The sequence below is a fragment of the Polyodon spathula genome, chromosome 4 (assembly GCF_017654505.1).
Source record: "Polyodon spathula isolate WHYD16114869_AA chromosome 4, ASM1765450v1, whole genome shotgun sequence".
NCBI classification, from domain to species: Eukaryota; Metazoa; Chordata; class Actinopteri; order Acipenseriformes; family Polyodontidae; genus Polyodon; species Polyodon spathula.
In genome coordinates this window covers 81640100-81662539 of record NC_054537.1, presented here as the reverse complement: position 1 = coordinate 81662539, position 22440 = coordinate 81640100, and the positions used below count along the sequence as shown (strand labels likewise).

At 41.3% G+C, this 22440-nt stretch overlaps 1 protein-coding gene across 6 annotated transcripts in view; it reads right to left on the bottom strand.

The window, feature by feature from the left end:
* Window positions 1-22440, bottom strand: part of LOC121314945 (regulator of G-protein signaling 22) — a 43658-nt gene that overhangs the window by 15440 nt on the left and 5778 nt on the right. For all 6 annotated transcript variants that reach the window (XM_041248734.1, XM_041248735.1, XM_041248737.1 and 3 more), the window contains 11 exons: window positions 21823-21985; window positions 20755-21547; window positions 20261-20422; window positions 19696-19879; window positions 16062-16228; window positions 14196-14301; window positions 13788-13913; window positions 13132-13233; window positions 944-1138; window positions 617-709; window positions 133-308 (listed from right to left, as the gene is read on the bottom strand). In XM_041248734.1, coding sequence (XP_041104668.1) covers window positions 133-308; window positions 617-709; window positions 944-1138; window positions 13132-13233; window positions 13788-13913; window positions 14196-14301; window positions 16062-16228; window positions 19696-19879; window positions 20261-20422; window positions 20755-21547; window positions 21823-21985 — 2267 coding nt within the window. The remainder of the gene's footprint in view (window positions 1-132; window positions 309-616; window positions 710-943; window positions 1139-13131; window positions 13234-13787; window positions 13914-14195; window positions 14302-16061; window positions 16229-19695; window positions 19880-20260; window positions 20423-20754; window positions 21548-21822; window positions 21986-22440) is intronic.

Genomic DNA, 22440 nt, shown 5'->3' with positions numbered 1-22440 from the left:
AACTTTTATATTACTGTTGTTTCCAACTAACAGAATGACTTCTGGCCTGCTCTCTGATGAGAAGCACAACATACTGTAGGTTACCTAAACTAAAAGGGCCAGTAAGAGCCCAGTAATGGAGCGACTCGTTACCTGGCGAAGTGCTCCTCCAGGAAGTTGCGGAAGTGCTCCAGCTCAAGGCGATGGCGGAGGAGGTTGCTCAGGTTGTAGTTGTGGTACTCCTCTGGGACTTGCTCCCACAGGTTGGGCTCTCTGGGGACCTCTGGTGGTGGGGGTGGGGATGGAGCACTAGGTTGAAGTTCACCTCTCTAAACAGAGGAATTCTGAATGTTAAACTTAGAGGTGCAAACAATAACACATTCTGCAGCAAGAAATAGACTGCGTGACAATACTGAACAGGCAAATCATACTTTACTTGCTTCATATATAAAGCTACAGGACTCCAAAAACACTTTCATATTGTCTATCGCTAGTTTGATTTGGAATATAATATAAATTACTTTCTCTCATGCTATCTTTATTTCTTCCTTTGTTTCTTTCTAAAGTTTTTCTACAGATTAAATAGTAAGTACAGAAACCTCCTTTTTACTCACATTAAAAAACACATGTTATTTACCTCCTGTTGTTTCCTAAGAGTTTTTTTATGCAGGGCCAGTAGTTTCCTATAGTGCACAGTGACCAGCAGACGGGTCTCCTCCACTAACTCCACCTATGAAAACATTTGCAGTAATTACACCCCAGGTAGATATTCAACCAAAAACACAAGACTTTATTTTCATCAAAATAAAGTCACACAGTGATACATTTGTAAGTGATATTCACTGAATAAAAAACAAGCCTTTTACTTGAAATAATGCCATTCTGTAAAAAAAAATCAATAACAAATATTTTATTTTCACAAAATAACAGTACTGCTTCTGTACTCCTTATGACATTTTCTCACCCTCTTGTATGCGGTCCTGTCAGAGTTTGTCATCTGCATCCATGGAACCAGTAGCAGTGTCAGGATGTATTCCTCTGCAGGGTCAAAGAGGTCTTCAAAGGGGGGATCCAGTCTCTGATAGATATGTTTTCTTGTGTCGAGATCAGCAGCAATGTCCATTGGTGCTCCAAAACATACGTATGTGGAATACAGGAACTGAGACAGATTAAAAAAGTAATGTTTGTCAATATAAACTTGGGGTGCATTTTTCCACTTCCATCTAATGAAGTTGAACAGTTATATAGCCCTATTTCAGAGACAAGCAATGAAATGTCTAACAGTAAAGAAAATATCTAGCAAACGTAATCTTTAAATGACTAAAGCGGACTGCTGTATACCCTAGACCTGTATACGAGTCTGTCTTGTTGAAAGAGTTAAATAAGTTTTGGCTTATTGCAGCACAGTGGTAAATAAAACCCATTCTTTGATTGACTGTTTTGAAGTAATGGATAACAAAAAGTAGTAAAGCTGTTCTTTCTTTATTTTTTGGCTACATTTTTGTTGCACAAGGGGAGTTTGTAGCAGCTGGCGAGTTCACAGTTTTGATTGAAGCAGCTGTCAGGATCCTGGCAAAGACTGCTTTGCAAATGTGCGCTTGAGTACCCATGGGCACTAAAGATGCTTAATACAGAATTGAATCAAGGTGTACTTGAAGCTCACCATCTTTCCTACACACAGGTGATCTTATGTTGTAAGTGATGCTTTTACCCAGTAACCCTATTACAAGAGACAAGACAATCAAATACAGATAAACCAGTGTCGCATAGATGGCTTGGTGATGACATCACACAAGTAAGAGAATGGACACACAGGCAAGTACTGTGGGGCGAGACACAAATGCGCTTGTTTCATTATTAAATAAAATTAAACAAAACAAAACACTGAATACAAAATAAACAGCACCATTTATTTTTGGCAAGAAAATAAATAGTGAGTGGTTTTACTGACGTTTATCCTATGTAAATTTATTTCAAACTTTTGGGGAATTCGATGTTTAATGAGCTTTACTGATTAAAATCGCAAAGTAGCAACCTAAGTCACTATATTCATGGATCAGTCTGCTGGTAGCATTCAATTAGATTTCCAAGAAGTATGGGTTGTTCCACATAAGTTGTTAAACATTTTACCTACACCAATAAATATACAAAACCCTGCAGTTTGGCAGAATTATTTAATATTCAAATTACCATCCTTCTCATATAGAACTCTTTGTAAACAAAGTACCCCAGACACCTCCGTGGGATCTTATAATGACATGTTTCAGCCAAAGCTCCAGTTCCATGGATCTGATATATAGTTCCATGGATCTGATATATGGTTCCATGGATCTGATAGCTCTGTTAGCTAAAATGAGCCCAGGTGGCAAAGTGGGAATGTTCTTGGATAGAACACTGGCTATCACCTCGCCTTGGACCACCGTAGTTTACCAGATTATCGGTGTCGCTGGACTGCCGTGTTTTCCTACTGGGGGATGAAATGTAGACTCACACTGCATAGCAATTTGAGCTTTTCCCTGTTGTACCTTGACCTTAATGAGTATGAACATATGACCTCTATGGCGCGATTAATCTTGTCACAATCGATCAAACTTGGTACTTATGTATTTATGTATTTATTTATTTTTAATCTTTTAATCTATGTGCTGTCACAGAACTTGGTTTTGTCACGTTCACAGAAAAGGCTTAAATGTATGTAAAGATTAATATTATAATTCTTTCATAGTACTATTTTGATTTTATCAAATTATTAATGCATTTCCCACACTATTTACAGGATCATACTAATCGCTAGTTAAAGACTTAAGGTCAGATTACACTGGGATCGGTAGCGGAAAGCGATAAACCGCACAGTGTTTCATATTACACTGGCGGCGGGAAACCTCGCCCTATGTAAATGATTTATCACATGTTAATGTTGAGAAAACATTTATTTGATAATGGATGTCAAGAAATAAATGTTAAATATATTTGTGTATGTATTTAAAAAAAACAAGCAGCGTTTCACCTGTTAGCATTCTCCAGAGTGGCCATTATATTTATATAAATAAACATTATATATTTGTGATGAGTCAAAGGGTTTTCGGTCTGTGATTCAGCCTCCCGACAGTAGATGGCATCAAACCAACTCGGGACTTCCCTTACCAAGATCTCGTGACCATGGCAAAAGTCATCTTTTGAGGGGCGGCACCTTGGTGAGGGGCGGAAGTACGAGTATGTAAATTCCAGCCACTGGAGTCAAGTGAAGGATAAGGACACGTGTCGGTTGGGGATTGGTGTTCCACTGACTACAGAGGCGGGACATTACATACTAAAGGGAACGTACTACTGTGTTCGGGGTTGGTCCGAAAGTAAAATAGGAGGAGTAACGGGTGGAGGGAGAGACTGGTTTGGTGCAGCGGGATTTTTAAAACACTAACATTTCTTTTGTCTTTTTTTTGTTTATGTATGGGTCGCCACGAAGACAATTAAAGACGAGTCATCACGGTTTGTTTTGGATTTCACCCCTGCACTCCTTCCCTCACACCATTTTGTTTTCTTTTGTTATTTAATTATTTTGTTGTGTATAGAGAATAAAAATAAATTATTTTATTTCTGTACACATAAATTACTGTCTGGACATTCCATTTAATACACTCTCGCCTCACACGTGGTGTCAGAAGTGGGATGGATCCAGCTACAGTTTTGACAATGTTTAGGGAGCAGGAGGAGAAGCGAGAGGAGAGAGAGACACGGCACCAGGAACAGCTCGCCCAGTTCTTTGGACAGCTGGTGGAAAAACTATCAATATCAACATCAGAGAGAGCGGTTGCCCGGATGTTTGCAGCTCAGCCTAATCTTCAGAAGATGACCTCGGAAGATGATCCCGAGGCTTTCTTGATTACTTTTGAGAGAGTGGCAGAGGCTGCAGAGTGGCCTAGGGAACACTGGGCCATGAAATTGGCACCCTGCCTGACAGGGGAAGCTCAGGCAGCGTATCGAGCCCTGACGGCCACGAATGCAGGGGACTATGTTAAAGTTAAAGAAGCCATTCTCTCACGCCTCGGGATCACGGAGGAAACATACCGGCGCCGTTTTCGGGAATACCAGCTGTCCAAGGGGATGCGGCCCCGGGTTGCGGGACAATATCTTTTAGATCAGTGCACCCGGTGGCTGCGGCCAGAAGAACATACACCCCAAGAACTGGTGCAGAAAATAGTTATAGAACAGTTTGCGTCTATACTACCGCCAGGGAATCGAGAGTGGATTAAGAGGAATCGACCTACCACTCTCGAGGATGCCATCCTCCTGGCGGAGGCCTACGAAGACGCAAACGAAGGCGCCGGGTCAGACCCCACTCCTGCCCCTAAACTAACTCGGACCAACCAACCAATGAAGCCCAGAGGGGGTAACCGGACCTTCAGACCATGGAGGTCGAGGTTAGCCCCATCCTGGGCGAGAGAGAATCCCCCTAACCTGCCGGTCGCGGACTCGCAGGACAGATTAACTCCGTTGATGCCTCCTAACCAAGTGTGCTACCAATGTAATGAGCCTGGACACATTGCCAGGAATTGTCCAGTAATAAAGGTGGACCTGGCGACAAGATCCTGGTCAGCAGTAACAGGTAGGAACACTGGGGAATGTCGGGAGGGCCCTTATCAGTTAAGAGTACAGGTCGGGGGAAAGAGTACTTACGCATTTGCGGACTCTGGGTGTGCACAAACATTGATTCGGCAAGCTCTCTTGGATGGGGTAGCCTGGGAGCCACAGGGTAAAGTGGCTATCTCCTGTATTCATGGAGAAACTCGGGTTTATCCCACCACTAAAGTTAGACTTATTGTAGGTGATTATTCAGCTTGCGTTAAAGTGGCTGTAGCGCAATGTTTACCATACCCTGTTCTCCTGGGAAGAGACTGGCCGTTTTTTGATCGTATTTTAGGTCGGGAAATGGTCTTAGTTTCTACCAGGGGACAATTAAAGCAACAGGAGAAAACAATTGGCGAGATTTTTCCGTTGCAATCCGACCTGTTTAACCCTAAAATCCGCCCAAGAAAAACAAAAAGAGAGCGTCGGGTGGAAAAATATGAGGGAACTCTGAGACGACAAGGGGAGGGGTCTGACACAAAAGTAAACCAATCGCTTAAACGGCAAGGAAAGGGAGTAGGTATTCAGTGTAACCGGGGCTGCGAGGTTACTGAGGTGGAAGGTCATGTAATAAAAGACACTCCTCTCTGTGTACCTAACCATTGGGACCGAGATATTGACTTGGGATATGAACAACAAAATGATCCCACGTTACAGTATGCTTGGAAACGGGTTAGATATATCGAGGGGAAGGATATGCAGGAAGGACAACCGGTGGTATTTCCGCATTTTTCTGTATCTGGGCACTTATTATATAGAATAACCCGGGCTCCCGGGACGGGACAGCTCGTAAAACAGTTATTGGTTCCTAGGCCTTTTCAGTCAGAAGTCATGAGATTGGCGCATGACATTCCATTTTCAGGTCATTTGGGAACTGAAAAGACTCAGGAACGAATTCTGGCCCGGTTTTTTTGGCCTGGGGTTTATGGTCTGGTGCGGAAGTATGTATCGGAGTGTCCTGAATGTCAATTAGCTGCCCCTAAGTCAGTTCGCCCCGCACCTCTGGTTCCACTTCCAATTATTGGGGTACCGTTTGAAAGGATTGGTGTAGATTTAGTAGGCCCTCTGGAGGGAACAGAGTCAGGATATCGGTATATTTTAGTAGTAGTGGACTACGCAACGAGATATCCAGAAGCTGTTCCCTTACGCTCTATGAATGCAGTAGCTGTAGCGAATGAATTGGTAAAAATATTCTCTAGGGTGGGAATCCCGAAAGAAATTCTCACTGATCAGGGCACTAATTTTATGTCAGACTGTATTCAGCAACTATATAAATTATTGAAAATCCGTTCAATTAGAACCTCAGTTTTTCATCCTCAAACGGATGGGCTTGTTGAACGATTTAATCAGACTTTGAAAAATATGTTGCGCCGCTTTGTAGATCAAGAAAAACGCAATTGGGCTAAACTGCTTCCCTACTTGCTCTTTGCAGTTCGCGAGGTACCACAATCCTCAACGGGGTTTTCCCCGTTTGAGCTCTTGTACGGTCGGCAGCCGCGGGGTATCTTGGATCTCATAAGAGAAGGCTGGGAAGAACAGTCAAAGGAGTCTAAAAATGTAGTAAAATACGTGTTGCAGTTACGCGATCGCTTAGAATTAGTCGGTCGATTGGCACATGACAATCTCAAAGCGGCACAGCAGAAGCAGCAACAAAGCTACAATAAAAATGCAAGAATTCGGAACTTTCGACCTGGAGATAAAGTGTTGTTATTGTTGCCCTCATCGGAATCTAAGTTGTTTGCTAAATGGCAGGGTCCCTTTCAGGTTATTCGAGCAATTGGTAAAGTCAATTATGAGATCCGACAGCCTGGGCGTCGGAAAGAAAGTCAAATTTATCATGTTAATCTCCTGAAACCGTGGAAAGAACGGGAAGTCCATTTTATATCTCCTGTACAGGAGGGAGAGGATTTTGGACCCTCAATTGAGTCAGAGTCAGCAATTGAGGTCCCGATGGGGGAACAATTAACTCCTGATCAGCGTGAAGAGGTAAGCAATCTAATTAAAATGTTCAGTGATGTGTTTTCTAACGTGCCTGGAAGAACGCATTTGATCGAACATGCTATTATCACTCCGCCAGGTCTAAGAGTTAGACAGAGACCGTATCGCATTCCAGAGAGTCGGAGAGATTCTGTTCGAAGGGAGGTGGAGTGTATGTTGAAACTTGGGGTAATTGAACCTTCCCGAAGTGAGTGGTGTAGCCCAATAGTACCAATAGACAAGCCAGATGGGTCACTACGATTATGTATCGATTTTAGGAGGGTGAATGCTATCTCCAAGTTTGATGCATATCCCATGCCTCGAGTAGATGAACTCTTAGACAAACTGGGGCAAGCTCGGTTTATTTCAACTCTGGATCTGACGAAAGGATATTGGCAAATTCCATTAACGAAAGCCTCTCGTGAGAAAACGGCATTTTCAACCCCAGAGGGTCTTTTTCAATTTTGTACTATGCCGTTCGGACTTCATGGAGCGCCTGCTACTTTTCAGAGACTAATGGACAGGGTTTTACAACCTCATCGAGAGTATGCAGCTGCGTATATCGATGATGTAGTCATTTATAGTTCTTCCTGGAGAGAACATTTGACTAGATTAGAAGCCGTCTTACAGTCTCTGAGGAGGGCGGGGCTCACAGCGAACATGGCAAAGTGCGCTATTGGAAAAGAAGAAACTAAATATTTAGGTTTCATAATGGGTAAGGGTAGAGTGAAACCGTTGGTTTCAAAAGTCCAGGCTTTGTTGGATTCACCGGTACCTACCACGAAAACCCAGGTGAGATCACTGTTAGGGTTGGCTGGTTATTACCGCCGCTTTATTCCACACTTTTCCACTATAGCCGCCCCTCTCACTGATCTCACTAAAAAGAACGCTCCAAATAAAATTAAGTGGAGTGCAGAGTGTCAGACAGCCTTTGAATCTATTAAAACTAATTTGAGTCAGGCCCCAGCATTAATAAGCCCGGATTTCAGCCGAGAGTTCGTCCTGCAGACAGATGCATCGCAGACTGGTCTGGGGGCGGTTCTGTCCCAGGAGAGAGATGGTATAGAACACCCGATACTATACATCAGTCGGAAGTTACTGCCCAGAGAACAGAGGTATTCGGTAGTGGAGAAAGAATGCCTGGCAGTGAAATGGGCAGTGGAATCTTTAAAATACTATCTTCTGGGACGACCTTTTGTACTCATCACAGATCACGCTTCTTTAAAGTGGTTAGACACGATGAAGGATTCAAACGCTAGGATTACGCGGTGGTACCTGGCGCTCCAACCCTTCGCCTTTCAAATAAGGTATCGTGCGGGTAAGTTACATCAAAATGCTGATTTTTTTTCCCGGGAGGGAGGGAAAAGGGAAGGGTTAGAGGTTTCCGAGTGTTCCTTCGGCTCCACTCTGAGGGGTGGGATATGTGATGAGTCAAAGGGTTTTCGGTCTGTGATTCAGCCTCCCGACAGTAGATGGCATCAAACCAACTCGGGACTTCCCTTACCAAGATCTCGTGACCATGGCAAAAGTCATCTTTTGAGGGGCGGCACCTTGGTGAGGGGCGGAAGTACGAGTATGTAAATTCCAGCCACTGGAGTCAAGTGAAGGATAAGGACATGTGTCGGTTGGGGATTGGTGTTCCACTGACTACAGAGGCGGGACATTACATACTAAAGGGAACGTACTACTGTGTTCGGGGTTGGTCCGAAAGTAAAATAGGAGGAGTAACGGGTGGAGGGAGAGACTGGTTTGGTGCAGCGGGATTTTTAAAACACTAACATTTCTTTTGTCTTTTTTTTGTTTATGTATGGGTCGCCACGAAGACAATTAAAGACGAGTCATCACGGTTTGTTTTGGATCTCACCCCTGCACTCCTTCCCTCACACCATTTTGTTTTCTTTTGTTATTTAATCCTTTTGTTGTGTATAGAGAATAAAAATAAATTATTTTATTTCTGTACACATAAATTACTGTCTGGACATTCCATTTAATACACTCTCGCCTCACAATATTACATATACATTAGATTATATTATAATGACACACACACACACACACACACACACACATACAGTGGCTTGCAAAAGTATTCAGACCCCTGACCAATTCTCTCATATTACTGAATTACAAATGGTACATTGAAATTTAATTCTGTTCGATATTTTATTTTAAAACACTTAAACTCAAAATCAATTATTGTAAGGTGACATTGGTTTTAAAGAAAAATAAAAAACTGAAATATCTTGTTTGCATAAGTATTCAACCCCCACACATTAATATTTCGTTGCAATAACAGCTTTAAGTCTTTTGGGGTAAGTATGTACTAGCTTTGCACACAGTGTCGGAGTGATTTTGGCCCATTCTTCTTGGCAGATTTGATCCAGGTTGTTCAGGTTGGTCGGACGACGCTTGTGGACCGCAATTTTCAAATAGTGCCACAGATTCTCAATTGGATTGAGATCAGGACTTTGACTGGGCCACTGTAGGACATTCACCTTTTTGTTCTTGAGCCACTCCAATGTTGCTTTGGCCTTGTGCTTGGGATCATTGTCCTGCTGAAAGGTGAATTTCCTCCCAAGCTTCAGTTTTTTAGTGGACTGAAGCAGATTCTCTTGCAGTATTTTCCTGTATTTTGCTCCATCCATTCTTCCTTCAATTGTAACAAAATGCCCAGTCCCTGCTGATGAGAAGCATCCCCACAGCATGATGCTGCCACCACCATACTTCACTGTAGGGATGGTGTGTCTTGAGGCATGGGCAGTGTTAGGTTTGCGCCACACATAGTGCTTTGAGTTTTGGCCAAAAAGCTCTATCTTGGTCTCATCTGACCACAAAACCTTTTCCCACATCGCAGCTGGGTCACTCTCATGCTTTCTGGCAAACTCCAGACGTGCTTTCAGGTGGTACTTTTTGAGTAACGGTTTCTTTCTTGCCACCCTCCCATACAGGCCAGTGTTATGCAGAGCTCTTGATATGGTTGACTGGTGCACCATTACTCCACTCCCAGCCACTGAACTCTGTAGCTCCTTCAAAGTGATTGTTGGCCTATCTGTGGCTTCTCTCACAAGTCTCCTTCTTGTTTGAATGCTGAGTTTTGAGGGACGGCCTTTTCTTGGCAGTGCCTGGGTGGTGTGATGCAGCTTCCACTTCCTGATTATTGATCCAACTGTGCTCACTGGGATATCCAAACACATGGATATTATTTTGAACCCTTTCCCTAATCTATGCATTTGTATTACTTTATCTCTAACTTCTGCAGAATGCTCTTTGGTCTTCATTTTCCTTTAGATTCACAGCCTTACCAATGATCCTTCAACAGTGGGGTTTTTATCCAGAAAATGTGACCAATGGTAAGGTAATATATATATATATATATATATATATATATATATATATATATATATATATATATATATATATATATATATATAGTTATACACACACACACACACACACACACACACACACAGTGCATATAGAAAGTCTACACCCCCTTAAACTTTTTTCATATTTTGTTGTGTCAGTGTATCAGAGTTTCATGCATTTAAATTAGGGTTTTTTCTACTTATCTACACCCCATACTCCACACTGTTAAGGGGAAAAAAATTATATATTAAAAATACAAAACTGAAAGATGAAAATTGGATAAGCCTCCACCCCCCTGAGTTAATACTTGGTGGAAGCACCTTTGGCAGCAATTACAGCTGTGAGTCTGTTGGGATAGGTCTCTACCAACTTTGCACACCTAGATTTGGCAATATTTGATCATTCTTCTTTACAAAACTGTTCAAGCTCTGTCAAGTTCCTTTGTTCCATCTTCAAGTCATGCCACGCAATGACATTTACCTTTTTGTTCCTTAGCCACTCCAGTGTAGCTTTGGCTGATGCTTTGGGTTGTTGTCATGCTGAAAGGTGAATTTCAGCTTTCATGCAGAGGGCAGCAGGTTTTCCTCAAGGACACCTCTGTACTTTGCTCCATTCATTTTACATTATATCCTGACAAGTGCCCCAGTCCCTGCCGATGAGAAACAGCCCCATAGCATGATGCTGCCACCACCATGCTTCACAGTAGGGATGGTGTTCTTTGGGTGATGCGCTGTGCTGGGTTTGCGACAAACATAACACTTTGCATTTAGGCCAAAAACTTCCATTTTAGTTTAGTCAGACCACAAAACTTTTTTGCCACATGGCTACAGAATCTCCTGAGTGTTTTTTGCATAAGTCAAACGAGATTCAAGGTGGGCTTTCAGGCCAGATTTGTGGAGTGCTTGGGATATTGTTGCCACATGCACACTTTGACCAGTCTTGGCCATAAAAGCCTGTAGCGCTTGCAAAGTTACCATTGGCTTCTTGGTAGCCTCTCTGATCAGTTTCTTTCTTGCTCGGTCATCCAGTTTGGATGGACGGCCTGATCTAGGCAGGGTCTTGGTGCTACCATACACCTTCCACTTCTTAACAATCGTCTTGACCATGCTCCAAGGGATATTCAAGGCCTTTGATATTTTTTATACCCCTGATCTGTGCCTTTCAACAACTTTGTCCCAGAGTTCTTTTGAAAGCACCTTTGTGCTCATGGTTGAGTCTTTGCTTTGAAATGCATTACCCAGCAAAGGGAACCTACAGGAACTGCTAAATTTATCCTGACCTCATGTGAATCATTACAATTTAATACAGGTGGAGGCCACAAAGTGTGTGCTTTTGAAGGCAATTGGTTACACCTGAGCTAATTTAGGATTGCTATTACATGGGGGGGGGGGGGGGGTGGACACTTATCCAACCAAGCTGTTTCAGTTTTTCTTTTTAATTAATTTTCTACAAATTTCTAGAACATGTTTTTTACTTGGAAATTGTGGGGTAGGATGTGTAGATTAATTAAAAAAACAACAATTTTAATCAATTTTAAATGTTAGCTTGCATAGTTCAGGGGGCGTGCAGCAGGGGGCTTCCAATTTCCTTTCAATTAGTAACTATTCTCTATTTAAGCTCTGATCACTTGCACCTTCGCTGTCTAGTGTTTCATTTTCCTCCTCCTCCCCTCCTCCACCTTCTCATACATGTCTTTGCATCGGTCGTCTCTGGGGGGCAAGTGAGTCTCACTTCTCCGACCTCAGGGCAGGCTTCAGCCTCCCTTTACCTTCAGGAGAGTTATCACCATGTGAGTCAGAGCGGACCCCCGGCCACATTCTGTCTTTTCGCAACTCCTGCGCTTATCTTGCCTCACTCGAGGCTCTCTTCTATACTCTGCCTCAATTCGGGATGTGGCTACTCTGTGCTCGAGTCCCATACTAACCTCTATGCCTCATCCTTATTTCAGGTCCCAGTCAGCATGATGTCTCGGCCAGTTGGGGGTCTAACGAGCACCCCTTTACAAAAGTCTCAGATGCTGGGTACCTCTCTCTCTCTCTCTTTCGCTATCCTTTCGTGTCCCGGTCTTCTGGGACCGTCTTCCTCCCGAGGGGTGGCTCCCCAAGTCATAACCCTTGTATGTGTTTTCGGTTTCTGGGTCCTTTGCCCCTGGATTGTGTCGGCATCGCCGCCCTCAATCAGTAACCACTTTCTGTATCCTGTTTTCAGTTGTTGGGTCCTTTGCCCCTGGGTTGTGTCGGTATCGCCGCCCTCAGTCAGTGACCATCTTTCTATCCGGTTTCGGTTGCTGGGTCCTCTGACCTTGGGATGTGTCGGCATCGCTGCCCTCAGACCACCTTCTATCCTAGCTTCCAGCTTCACTGGTCTACTATTAGAGTGGGCCTCGCCCGCTCTTCTATCCTAGGTCTGGTTCTTTCTAGCCGGCACTCTGTCCTACTTACCACTCCCTTCTGCTTCTTCTGCCCTATCCTTACACCCCCAGCTCATGCCCCGTGAATTCCAGGCTATAAGCAACAAAAGGAGAAAATTTTGAAAGGGAGTGTAGACTTTCTATAGGCACTGTATATATATATATATATATATATACTGTATATCAGGGTTTTTTTAACACCCGTCTGAACCAAACAATGTTATTCTGCACCATATAAAGATAGTGTGCATTGCATGACTGAATTATTTACCTGGTATGGAGAATCCAAGAGTTTTATGACAATATAATTTCAAAAACCTGTACAAAAAACCTCAATGAAATACTACAAGAAGCCCATCATTATTGAGACCTGTTTTTTTTTCAGCTTTGAAGTGTTTTGCTTGGAGGTCTATGGCATGCAGTATGCTATATAGTGTATGTTTTCTGTTGCTCTTCAAATGCTAAACATTTTACCTGACTTCTAGTTTGGCCGCTATGGTGTTGAAGGTGTCTTGCTTCTTTAGCGTACCCTTATATTCTGGACGGGACATATCATACAGTTGAGGGCATTTTTGCACCCTGGAAACCAGTCTTTCGTTCGCCATCTTTCACTGTACATGGTGCAGATAACGTCACACAACAACACTTCAGCTAATTGGTCTAAATTGGCCATGCCTCTTTTCCGTTCCGCACCCATTCAAACAATAGATTCTATTTTTTTTGCCGCACGGTTTACCGCTTTACACTTTACGTGTAATCAGACTGTTACTACTCACTTGGGCTAGTCTCTGAAGTTTGAAAGGATTCAAGTTTTCTTGATAGAACTGTCTGTGATAATCCTGTAGGTCAAACCAGAACTGCACTCCATTCTTCCACAACTGCAAGAAAAACAAATCTAGTTAGAGAAGGATCAAGAATAAAGGCATTGGAATCTTGGTTCTACGATTTTTATTTGTCCTCTGTAGATTTGAACTTGAGCTTCAAAAGAACATTTCCGTCCTTCACTGATTCTGAAAGTCACCTGTTTGTAGAAACAGTGCACTGCAGAAATCATCCTGTGTGCTGCTGATATGGTCAAAGTGTGATGAAGCAAAACTGGGATTCAGAGTAAGATTGGGGTGTTGTATAAATAAGAGAAGATGGTAGTTTCAAATCGAACATTTTACAACTTTTTGGTGGTTCCCCAAGCATATCACAGTACGGTACCATAAAAGAAAGCATTTGCACAACTGAATAACATTTCTGTGGAATATATACTTATACAGTGAAATTGTTTACACATCATGGACATAGAGGGAATGGATGACTGAGCAGAGACTCTAACCTCTCCCAGTCAAACTCCTAGGCTACACCAGTTCACCCAGTATGGGAACTGAAAACCAAGTTGATAATCAAAAAAGACAGATTTTTTTTCTATTATTTGTTCTTTTACCTTGTTTCCTGATAACTCACAGAACTGGGTAAAGAAGTATCCAGCTCTTTGGTCATGATGCAGTGCTTGTAGCATCCTTTCCATCCTAGCACCTCCCAGAACTGGACTGCACCTGCTGCTGTGGGTCTAAAATCAAAATGAGAGCAAAAAAACAGAGGAGAAAGAGAACTGTAGTTAGGCTGCACCATTTAATATCCATTTGAGATTTGCTGTGTCTGGAGAACAAATCTCATATAATCATTCATTTAAACATATTATATAAAAAAAAAAACTGAACAGTATTTACTTATTTGCAATAGAAGTGAATGACAGAGAAAAAGCAGCCAAAAATGTCCAGTCTGGAGCGATTTTAAATGTATAAATCAGAAATAAGAAAAGGGCAAAAAAAAGGGCCTTGTGTGCACATACCTTGTTAGAAAGGTTGTCTTTATTTTCCTGATTGGACCCTGAGACGGAGCTGTCTGTGGAATCAGAGGACCATGAGGCCATGCTTCTGGCAGAGACGGCTCTTTGCCTGGGGACACAGAAGACCGGCACAGAAATGTATTTAAATATGCTGACAGCCTGTAACAATACTGCTCTGGTCAGTCCCCACTCTGTATTTCTGAACTCTAAAGTGCTGAACAAAGGGCAAATATATAGAATGTATATAACCTGATGTACAGCGATGACCAAAAGTTTAGCATCACCCTACAGAATTAAGGAATGAAACCTGCTGTGGTGGCTCGTTATAAGAGGCTGTGGAGGCTAAGCCTAAGTGTGATTTTGGAAAAGTAAAGAAAGCTTTTACGTCATGCTTTCCAAGGTCTACTGTATTGCTATTGGCTAATGTAGCCTCAAAATGGGTGGGATTCTGTGTGTATTACACCAGGAATCACCCTCTGTGTCAAGTTTTACTGTATTGGCTACCCAATGCAAGCTTGCAGCTAGCCTCTACCACTCATAATTAGACTTAATCTTGACATGACTGTTGACAGCTATGTAGGACACATGTTTCGATTTCCATACACTATGTTGTAGATTTTTTTTTAGTTCATACGCCATTTTCATCACTTTTAACTGAGGAAAAAATAAGAAAACAAAACAACAATAAAGGTCACAAGCGATATCATTTTGTAGTTTATTTTATGACATGATGTTAAATAAAAGGTCTACAGTATGTTCATGTATATTTTTTTTAAATGATGTCTCAACTCTAAAATTGTAGGTGATGCAAAACATTTGGCCATAGCTGTACATCAGCCAGCTTTACTCATTTATATGGAAAAACACAAAAAAGTTTGTATGCTGTTTTTATAAGTCTTAAAGGAACACTAACCACTGCTTATATTCTTCATTTTTCACCTTCATTAACATTATTTCTGGCCCTCCTTTTATTGAATCTTGTGGAAATTTATTTTTATAGTACATTCAGGATATGCGATTAAAAAAAAAAAAAAAAGTCTATAGCCATTTAAAAATATCTACATAGTGGAAAATGAAAATAAATAAATAACGCAAGGAACTAAAGAAGAAAGCGGAACCAGTGATGATATTGTTAGTGCTAGGAAAATAGATTTTTGAACTTTGGTTGACACTTTGTAACATTTATAAATATGGGGTCTTGAAGTCTGAAGAAGAGCAAAAATAAAGTCCAAGGTGCATTGCTGATATTGCACTGTGATCATGCTACAGAATTAGCATAACAAAAAAAACAGAACGTAACAATGACATAACTTGGAATCTTAGCATGGCCAAAAAAATGACCCAAATCACTTTGTGTCCTGGAAAACAGATTTCAACCAAAAGCCATAAATAAAATAAAATAAGATTTTTCTGACTTAAAATCCAACATTTTACATTGAGGACTAGTCTCTGCAGTTCTACCTTCACACAGTTGAATACTCTTCCTAATGTACTAATCCCAAATCCTCTTTATGCATGTACAACATATGTGGAATTATTTGTGCTGAAATATTCTTGTTAGGAGCCTTTGAATCACCATTGCACTCCATAGCTCCTTACTACATCACTGTTCATGCCCAAAGTGGTCTATTTTATCACCCAAACCTCTCTGTGCACTGGTTTTCTAAATAAGACCAAACAACTTAAAAATGAGGAATCATACTCACATCAACTGCAGTAAACTTCCCTAGATGTCAATGACCCTTCTCTAATCAAGTTTCTTTCTAAAGCTGAGATATCAAATATAAAACAAACATAGAGATGGATTTGCCTTAAGTTGCATAAAGCTTTTCATTCACATGCATTTCTTTTGTATTTTAATCTTATTACCATTTCTTGGTGACTCCAGGCTTGTCAATGGCTTTGCTTAGAATGGGACTCAAGATGCTTTTAGTTGGGTCCAGGTTTGCTGTTACCAGTCTCCAGGGCTTTTTAACAAAGGCCCCTGGACCATTCTCTGACTTTGCAGATGTCTTCCTTTGGACAATTACGAGTTTCTAATAAAACAATATGACAAGGGGGTTAATATAATACTTTACAATTTGAAAGTCAGCAATAAGATTATGAAAAAAATATATATAATATGGACAAAAAAATGGAAATGAGGTAAATGAGGGACACCAAGTATATTGAAAGCAAGAGCTTCCACATGAGTCAAAAACTGTCCGCCGAGAACTCCACAGAGCGGGATACCATAGTCGGGTTGCAGAACACAAACCGCTCATCACACCTGGCAATGCACGTTTGCGAGCCCAGTGGTGCAAACAGCACAGGCAATGAACTACCGAGCAGTGGAGAAATGTGATATGGTCAGATGAATCATCCTTCACCATGTTCTCAACAAATGGACGAGTGCACGTGTGGCGCCAACTTAAAGAACTCTACTGCCCTGAGTGCTTGGTTCTAACAGTGAAGGGTTCTGGTGGTTCCGTAATGTTGTGGGGCGCATTTTCCTGGCATGGTTTGGGTGCACTCATTCCCTTCACTTCTTAATGGTACTGAGTGATCATCTTCACCCCATGCTGCAACAGTGTCTTCTAGGATGACAATGTCTCCAACCACAGAGCATGTGTGGTCACCCAGTGGTTTGATGAACATGACACTGATGTTATCCATATGTCATGGCCTTCTTAATCACCAGATCTGAACCCAATCGAACCTTTATGGGATATTCTAGAACGACGCCTGAGACAGCATTTTCCACCTCCATCAATCAGGTGTGAGTTGATTGACTTTTTCGTGGAAGAATGGTGCCGCTTCCCTCCTGCAGAAGTCCAGAGGCTGGTAAACTATGCCACAGCACATACAGGCTGCACTGGCCGCACATGGTGGGCCAACGCCCTATTAAGTGACTTTACATTGGTGTTTCCATTTTTTTGTCCACTAACCTTGTGTGTGTGTGTGTGTGTGTGTGTGTGTGTGTGTGTGTGTGTGTATATATATATATATATATATATATATATGTATATACACACACACACACACAGCTCTGGAAAAAATTAAGAGATCACTGCAAAATTATCAGTTTCTATGGTTTTACTATTTATAGGTATGTGTTTGGGTAAAATGAACATTTTTGTTTTATTCTATAAACTACTGACAACATTTCTCCCAAATTCCAAATAAAAATATTGTCATTTAGAGCATTTATTTGCAGAAAATGACAACTGGTCAAAATAACAAAAAAGATGCAGTTTTGTCAGACCTCGAATAATGCAAAGAAAATAAGTTCATATTCATTTTTAAACAACACAATACTAATGTTTTAACTTAGGAAGAGTTCAGAAATCAATACTTGGTGGAATAACCCTGATTTTCAAGTACAGCTTTCATGCGTCTTGGCATGCTCTCCACCAGTCTTTCACATTGATGTTGGATGACTTTATGCCACTCCTGGCGCAAAAATTCAAGCAGCTCGGCTTTGTTTGATGGCTTGTGACCATCCATCTTCCTCTTGATCACATTCCAGAGGTTTTCAATGGGGTTCAGGTCTGGAGATTGGGCTGGCCATGACAGGGTCTTGATCTGGTGGTCCTCCATCCACACCTTGATTGACCTGGCTGTGTGGTTTTTCAAGAGCATTGTCCTTCTTGAAAAACCAATCCTCAGAGTTGGGGAACATTGTCAGAGCGGAAGGAAGCAAGTTTTCTTCCAGGACAACCTTGTACTTGACTATATATATAGTTGTAGTCAACAAAGGAGGATATGGACAATATGCCCCACATGTCAACCTGTTCCTATCCTGTTTTAAAGAACTTTAGCATAACTGAGGCAGAAGTGTTACAGGGACTAGGAGCTCTTAAAATAAACAAATCCCCTGATATGGATGAGATCCTCCAAATAGTACTCAGACAAATTAAAGAAGTTACTTACAAACCGCTAACCAAGATCACGCAACAGTCTCTTGACACAGGGCTTGTACCGACGACTGGAGAATTACAAACGTAATACCAATCAACAAAAAGGGAAACAAAACCGAACCAGGTAACTACAGACCAATAAGCCTGATTTCTATTATATGGAAACTTATGGAAACTATAATAAGATCCAAAATGGAAAATTACCTATATGATAACAGTATACTGGGAGACAGTCAGCATGGTTTTAGGAAAGGGAGATCATGTCTAACTAACCTGCTTGATTTTTTTGAGGATGCAACATCGACAATGGATAATTGCAAAACATATGACATGATTTATTTAGATTTCCAGAAAGCTTTTGACAAAGTCCCACATAAAAGATTCATTCTCAAACTGAATACAGTAGGGATTAAAGGAAATGCATGCACATGGATTACGGAGTGGTAAACAAAAAACAGAAAGTACTGATTAGAGAGAAACCTCAAAATGGAGCGAGGTAACCAGTGGTGTACCACATGGATCAGTATTAGGTCCTCTGCTATTCCTAATCTACAGTAATTCTGGTGTAGTAAGCAAATTTGTTCAATTTGCAGATGACACAAAAATATACAGCAGCAAAGATCATACAAAATTATCTAGACAGCATTCAGAACTGGGCAGACACATGGCAAAATTACATTTAATAGAGAAAAGTAAAAGGTACTGCATATAGTATGCAGTTACTGTACTCTGACTTTTAAAATGTTGTGAATGTAGAAGTTGTTCGGTGACTTTCACATGATTCGATTGGCTTTGTAGTACTGAAATTTGCATATCCTGACTACCCATAATTGTATAGCAACAAACAAACTGTAAAGGACTGTCACAGAGACAGCCGAAGTGGGCGGCGTCAGAACCAGGAAAGGTAATGCAATACACAAAACACAGGACGGATGAAATGAAGTGATGAAGACGCCTGTTGGCGCCGGTTTAATACAAAATAAAAGGTTTACACAAACACGAAAAACACAGGACACGGCACTCTACGCCAAAATAAATAGACAAACGAAAACAGACTAAACTTAACACAACGGTGCACGGACAGACACTGACAAACACGGTGAGCAGATACTTTATTATTATTACTACTTTACTTATTTCCTCCGTCTCCAATCCCGTTCTCCGCTCACCGAACACCCAACCCCAGTATGTGACAACGTGCATCTATATATACTATTGTGCTGGGATTCAATTACCAGTTAATTATTCACTTGAATCCCAGCACGTGAATTAATAAAGTGCAATTCCCCGTGCTCACATATTACTACATTTTACTTGCACGTGAAGTGCTGTGCAATCTTCGTGCCTAAATACACATATACATTTTTAAACACTCGTGTTACACAGACCCGTTTATATCCCGTGTACCAATGTCTATACACCAACATTTAAACACACCACACGCAACACATAACAGATAATATACACAGGGGCGGGCACTTTGTTACAAGGACATACCATATTCTAGTAAAATACGTGGTCACATAGAAACAGGGGGTTTGCTAAGCATTTACTCCAGTGCTGCTTTTGCACCAGAACCAAAGAAAGAACCATATGATAAGAACCTGCACTGAAGGTGGTTTTGCAGTCTTGGGCACACAGGACTTTGCCCTGAGTGGCAGCAGCTTGATGACGTTCGGACTGGGATCAATGTTAACTCTCGGTCTCAGCTGTCGCTCTTGCCACATCTTAAGCTTGGCAAAGGCCTTTTGATTGAGAACAGCTTGATTCATACACATCCTAGGGCCCCTAGAAAATAAAACTCAAAGGTTATATATTTATACTTTGTTTTTGCAGATCGAACTACACAGACAGCATAACATGTAAAAACACGATGTTTAATCAATCAGTTAACACAATTGGTTTTCAGGCAGTGAATAATTTATACTGTTACAATTACCAACAGAGACAGTCATACATTATTATTATTATTATTATTATTATTATTATTATTATTATTATTATTATTATTATTATTATTACCACTAAATGGAAATGAGTGTCCAGTCCAATTTGTCCATGATACATTTAATACAATACATATGTTAACTCCTATACAATGCGACTTCTAGATTGATAACCTTTTGTGAACAGAGCTAAGGTGTTGCTGGATCAGATAGTAATTCTTACCAGTACAAAAGCAGAGGTTCAGTCACCTTCGGCTGAATGTGACACAGGTGTTCTTCAGTCCAGCAGGAGGCATGCAAAATGAACAGTCTGGAGAGGACTCCCGTGTTCAGGAAATACTCCCCTCCACTCATCAGATACTGTTTTTTCATCTTCTGCAGGTGGCTTACATGGCAAAATACACAAGAAAAAGTTAACATGTGTAACAAGAACACTTTACACCAGTGGTCTTTTAAAATGTTACATTTTAATGTTTCACTATTTACTGTAAACTGTTACCAAGGTTCTAAATATATGTAAATGGTGGATTAAAACAAACAGGAAATTCCAAATACAGTAATCAATAAATATAGTGCCCCGCATACTGTATATAATATTGTTCACCACCTTACGGGTGGAGCAGCAGTCTGCCTTTGATAGTGTGCTATTGTGAAACATATGTTCTTAATAAGATGATGCTTTAAAAGGAAGAGCCATGTAAACATCCCCTTGAATACCTGATTTTCCTTCTTGTATCCTTCATGACCTTTAGTCTTTCAATATCCATCCACAGGTGCCAGTACTTCTCGCCTGGTGTTCCATGCAGAAACATCTTAAATCTCTCCAATCCCTCTCTACTGCTAAAGTCGTAAGTTCTGTAGCCAGCTCCCCCATCTTCATCTTCATCATCGTCATCATCGCCCTCTTCATTCTCAGACTCAGAAATGGGACTCTCCTCCTCTTGGCTGACTTTCCTTGATCCTTTGGAATCTTCTGTTGGAAGTGCTTCTTGAGGCTCTGACAGGCGCCCTTGTGCCTCAGAGAGTTCTAGGCCAGCGTGATAATGGACAGTAATAACTCTCTGAGGGTGGCTATGGTCCAAGTTGGCGGTCTTATCAATGCTTTCTGGTTCCCCAGACAGCTGCAAAATGCAGTTCCTTAGAACTTTGTTAACCAAGAAGGTGGCCAAATCTTCTAAGGTGCTGAAAGCTGGGATAGTGGATTCTGTGGCCTCCTCTTGAAACTGAGCAGCTGTTTCTTCTGTAATATTGACCTCCTTCTCCTCTCTTCTGTTCTCTTTGTCCTCCTCCTCCTGATCCTCACTGTCACTTTCAATTCCGCTCTCAGATTTTAAATCCAGGTGCATTGTAGAGGGTGTTTGTGAAGGCGAATGGGGAACAGAGACGAAGCAGTTGTCATCCATGCTCTTTGGTCTCTCTCCAGCCCAATGGTGGGCACTGGCTGCTCTCCTGCTTGGGCTGCAGTGTTCTCCATCAAGACTGTTAGAAAGGTATCCTGCTGACCCAATACCTGAAACAACAATTACGCTTTAGAGACAATTTGTATTGGTAGTGGGTTATTAACCATTCAAAATCATGTAAAGGGTTTCACTAAACCCAAGGTGACTCAACGTGGTAAAATACCATATTTACACTTTCAGAGACAGAACTGTTCGTGGAATTGCCCTCTAGTCAGTACTGGGACGCCAAAGAATTGGCTGACTGATTCTGGATCTACAAGTATAAATGTGGTATTGTTTTTATGTTGAAATACAGGTTTTTTTTGATGTGCTTAGAGTAGCTTACCAAGACTGCTACTGCCGTTGGTGTGGTTTGCTTCCTCTTGGTGGGAGAGGAGGTGTCCATAAGTCTGTGTGGCAGACAGGGGCCCCGCTGAAGACTGTGTAGTGGCCAACTCCTGACTTTGCTTGGCTAAGGTGAACCACTCCTTAGTCTGAGTAACTGAGGACTAAAGGCAAAAGATGCATCTGAATATGTTAATCCACACAAAGCTTACTGCTTGCGCACTTTCACAAAGCATGTAGCCAGCTAAGTTTACCAAAAAGACGGCACTAATATGTTGATCTTACGAAGCTTCAGTTAATTAAATCAGGATGACGAATACACTATTTGTTTCTTTCTAGTTGTGAAATAATAAGTTTTTTTTTTATTCCTTTTACAATGCTTTTGTAAATGCTTTGGAAAGAGGACCAGACTGTCGAAGGGAGTTGTGTTTAATTATATAATATATATGTATATATATAAAATATGAGAATATTTTTGCAACAACACACTAGTAAAACAAACACACTCATTAAATGCAGCATCTAAAAGTAAGTTCCATAGAAGCTTGAGAAGTTCTGAGCAAGCAGAATTCCATTCGGTTAAGAGCAGTACAATAATGTGTTTTATCATTTTTGCGGT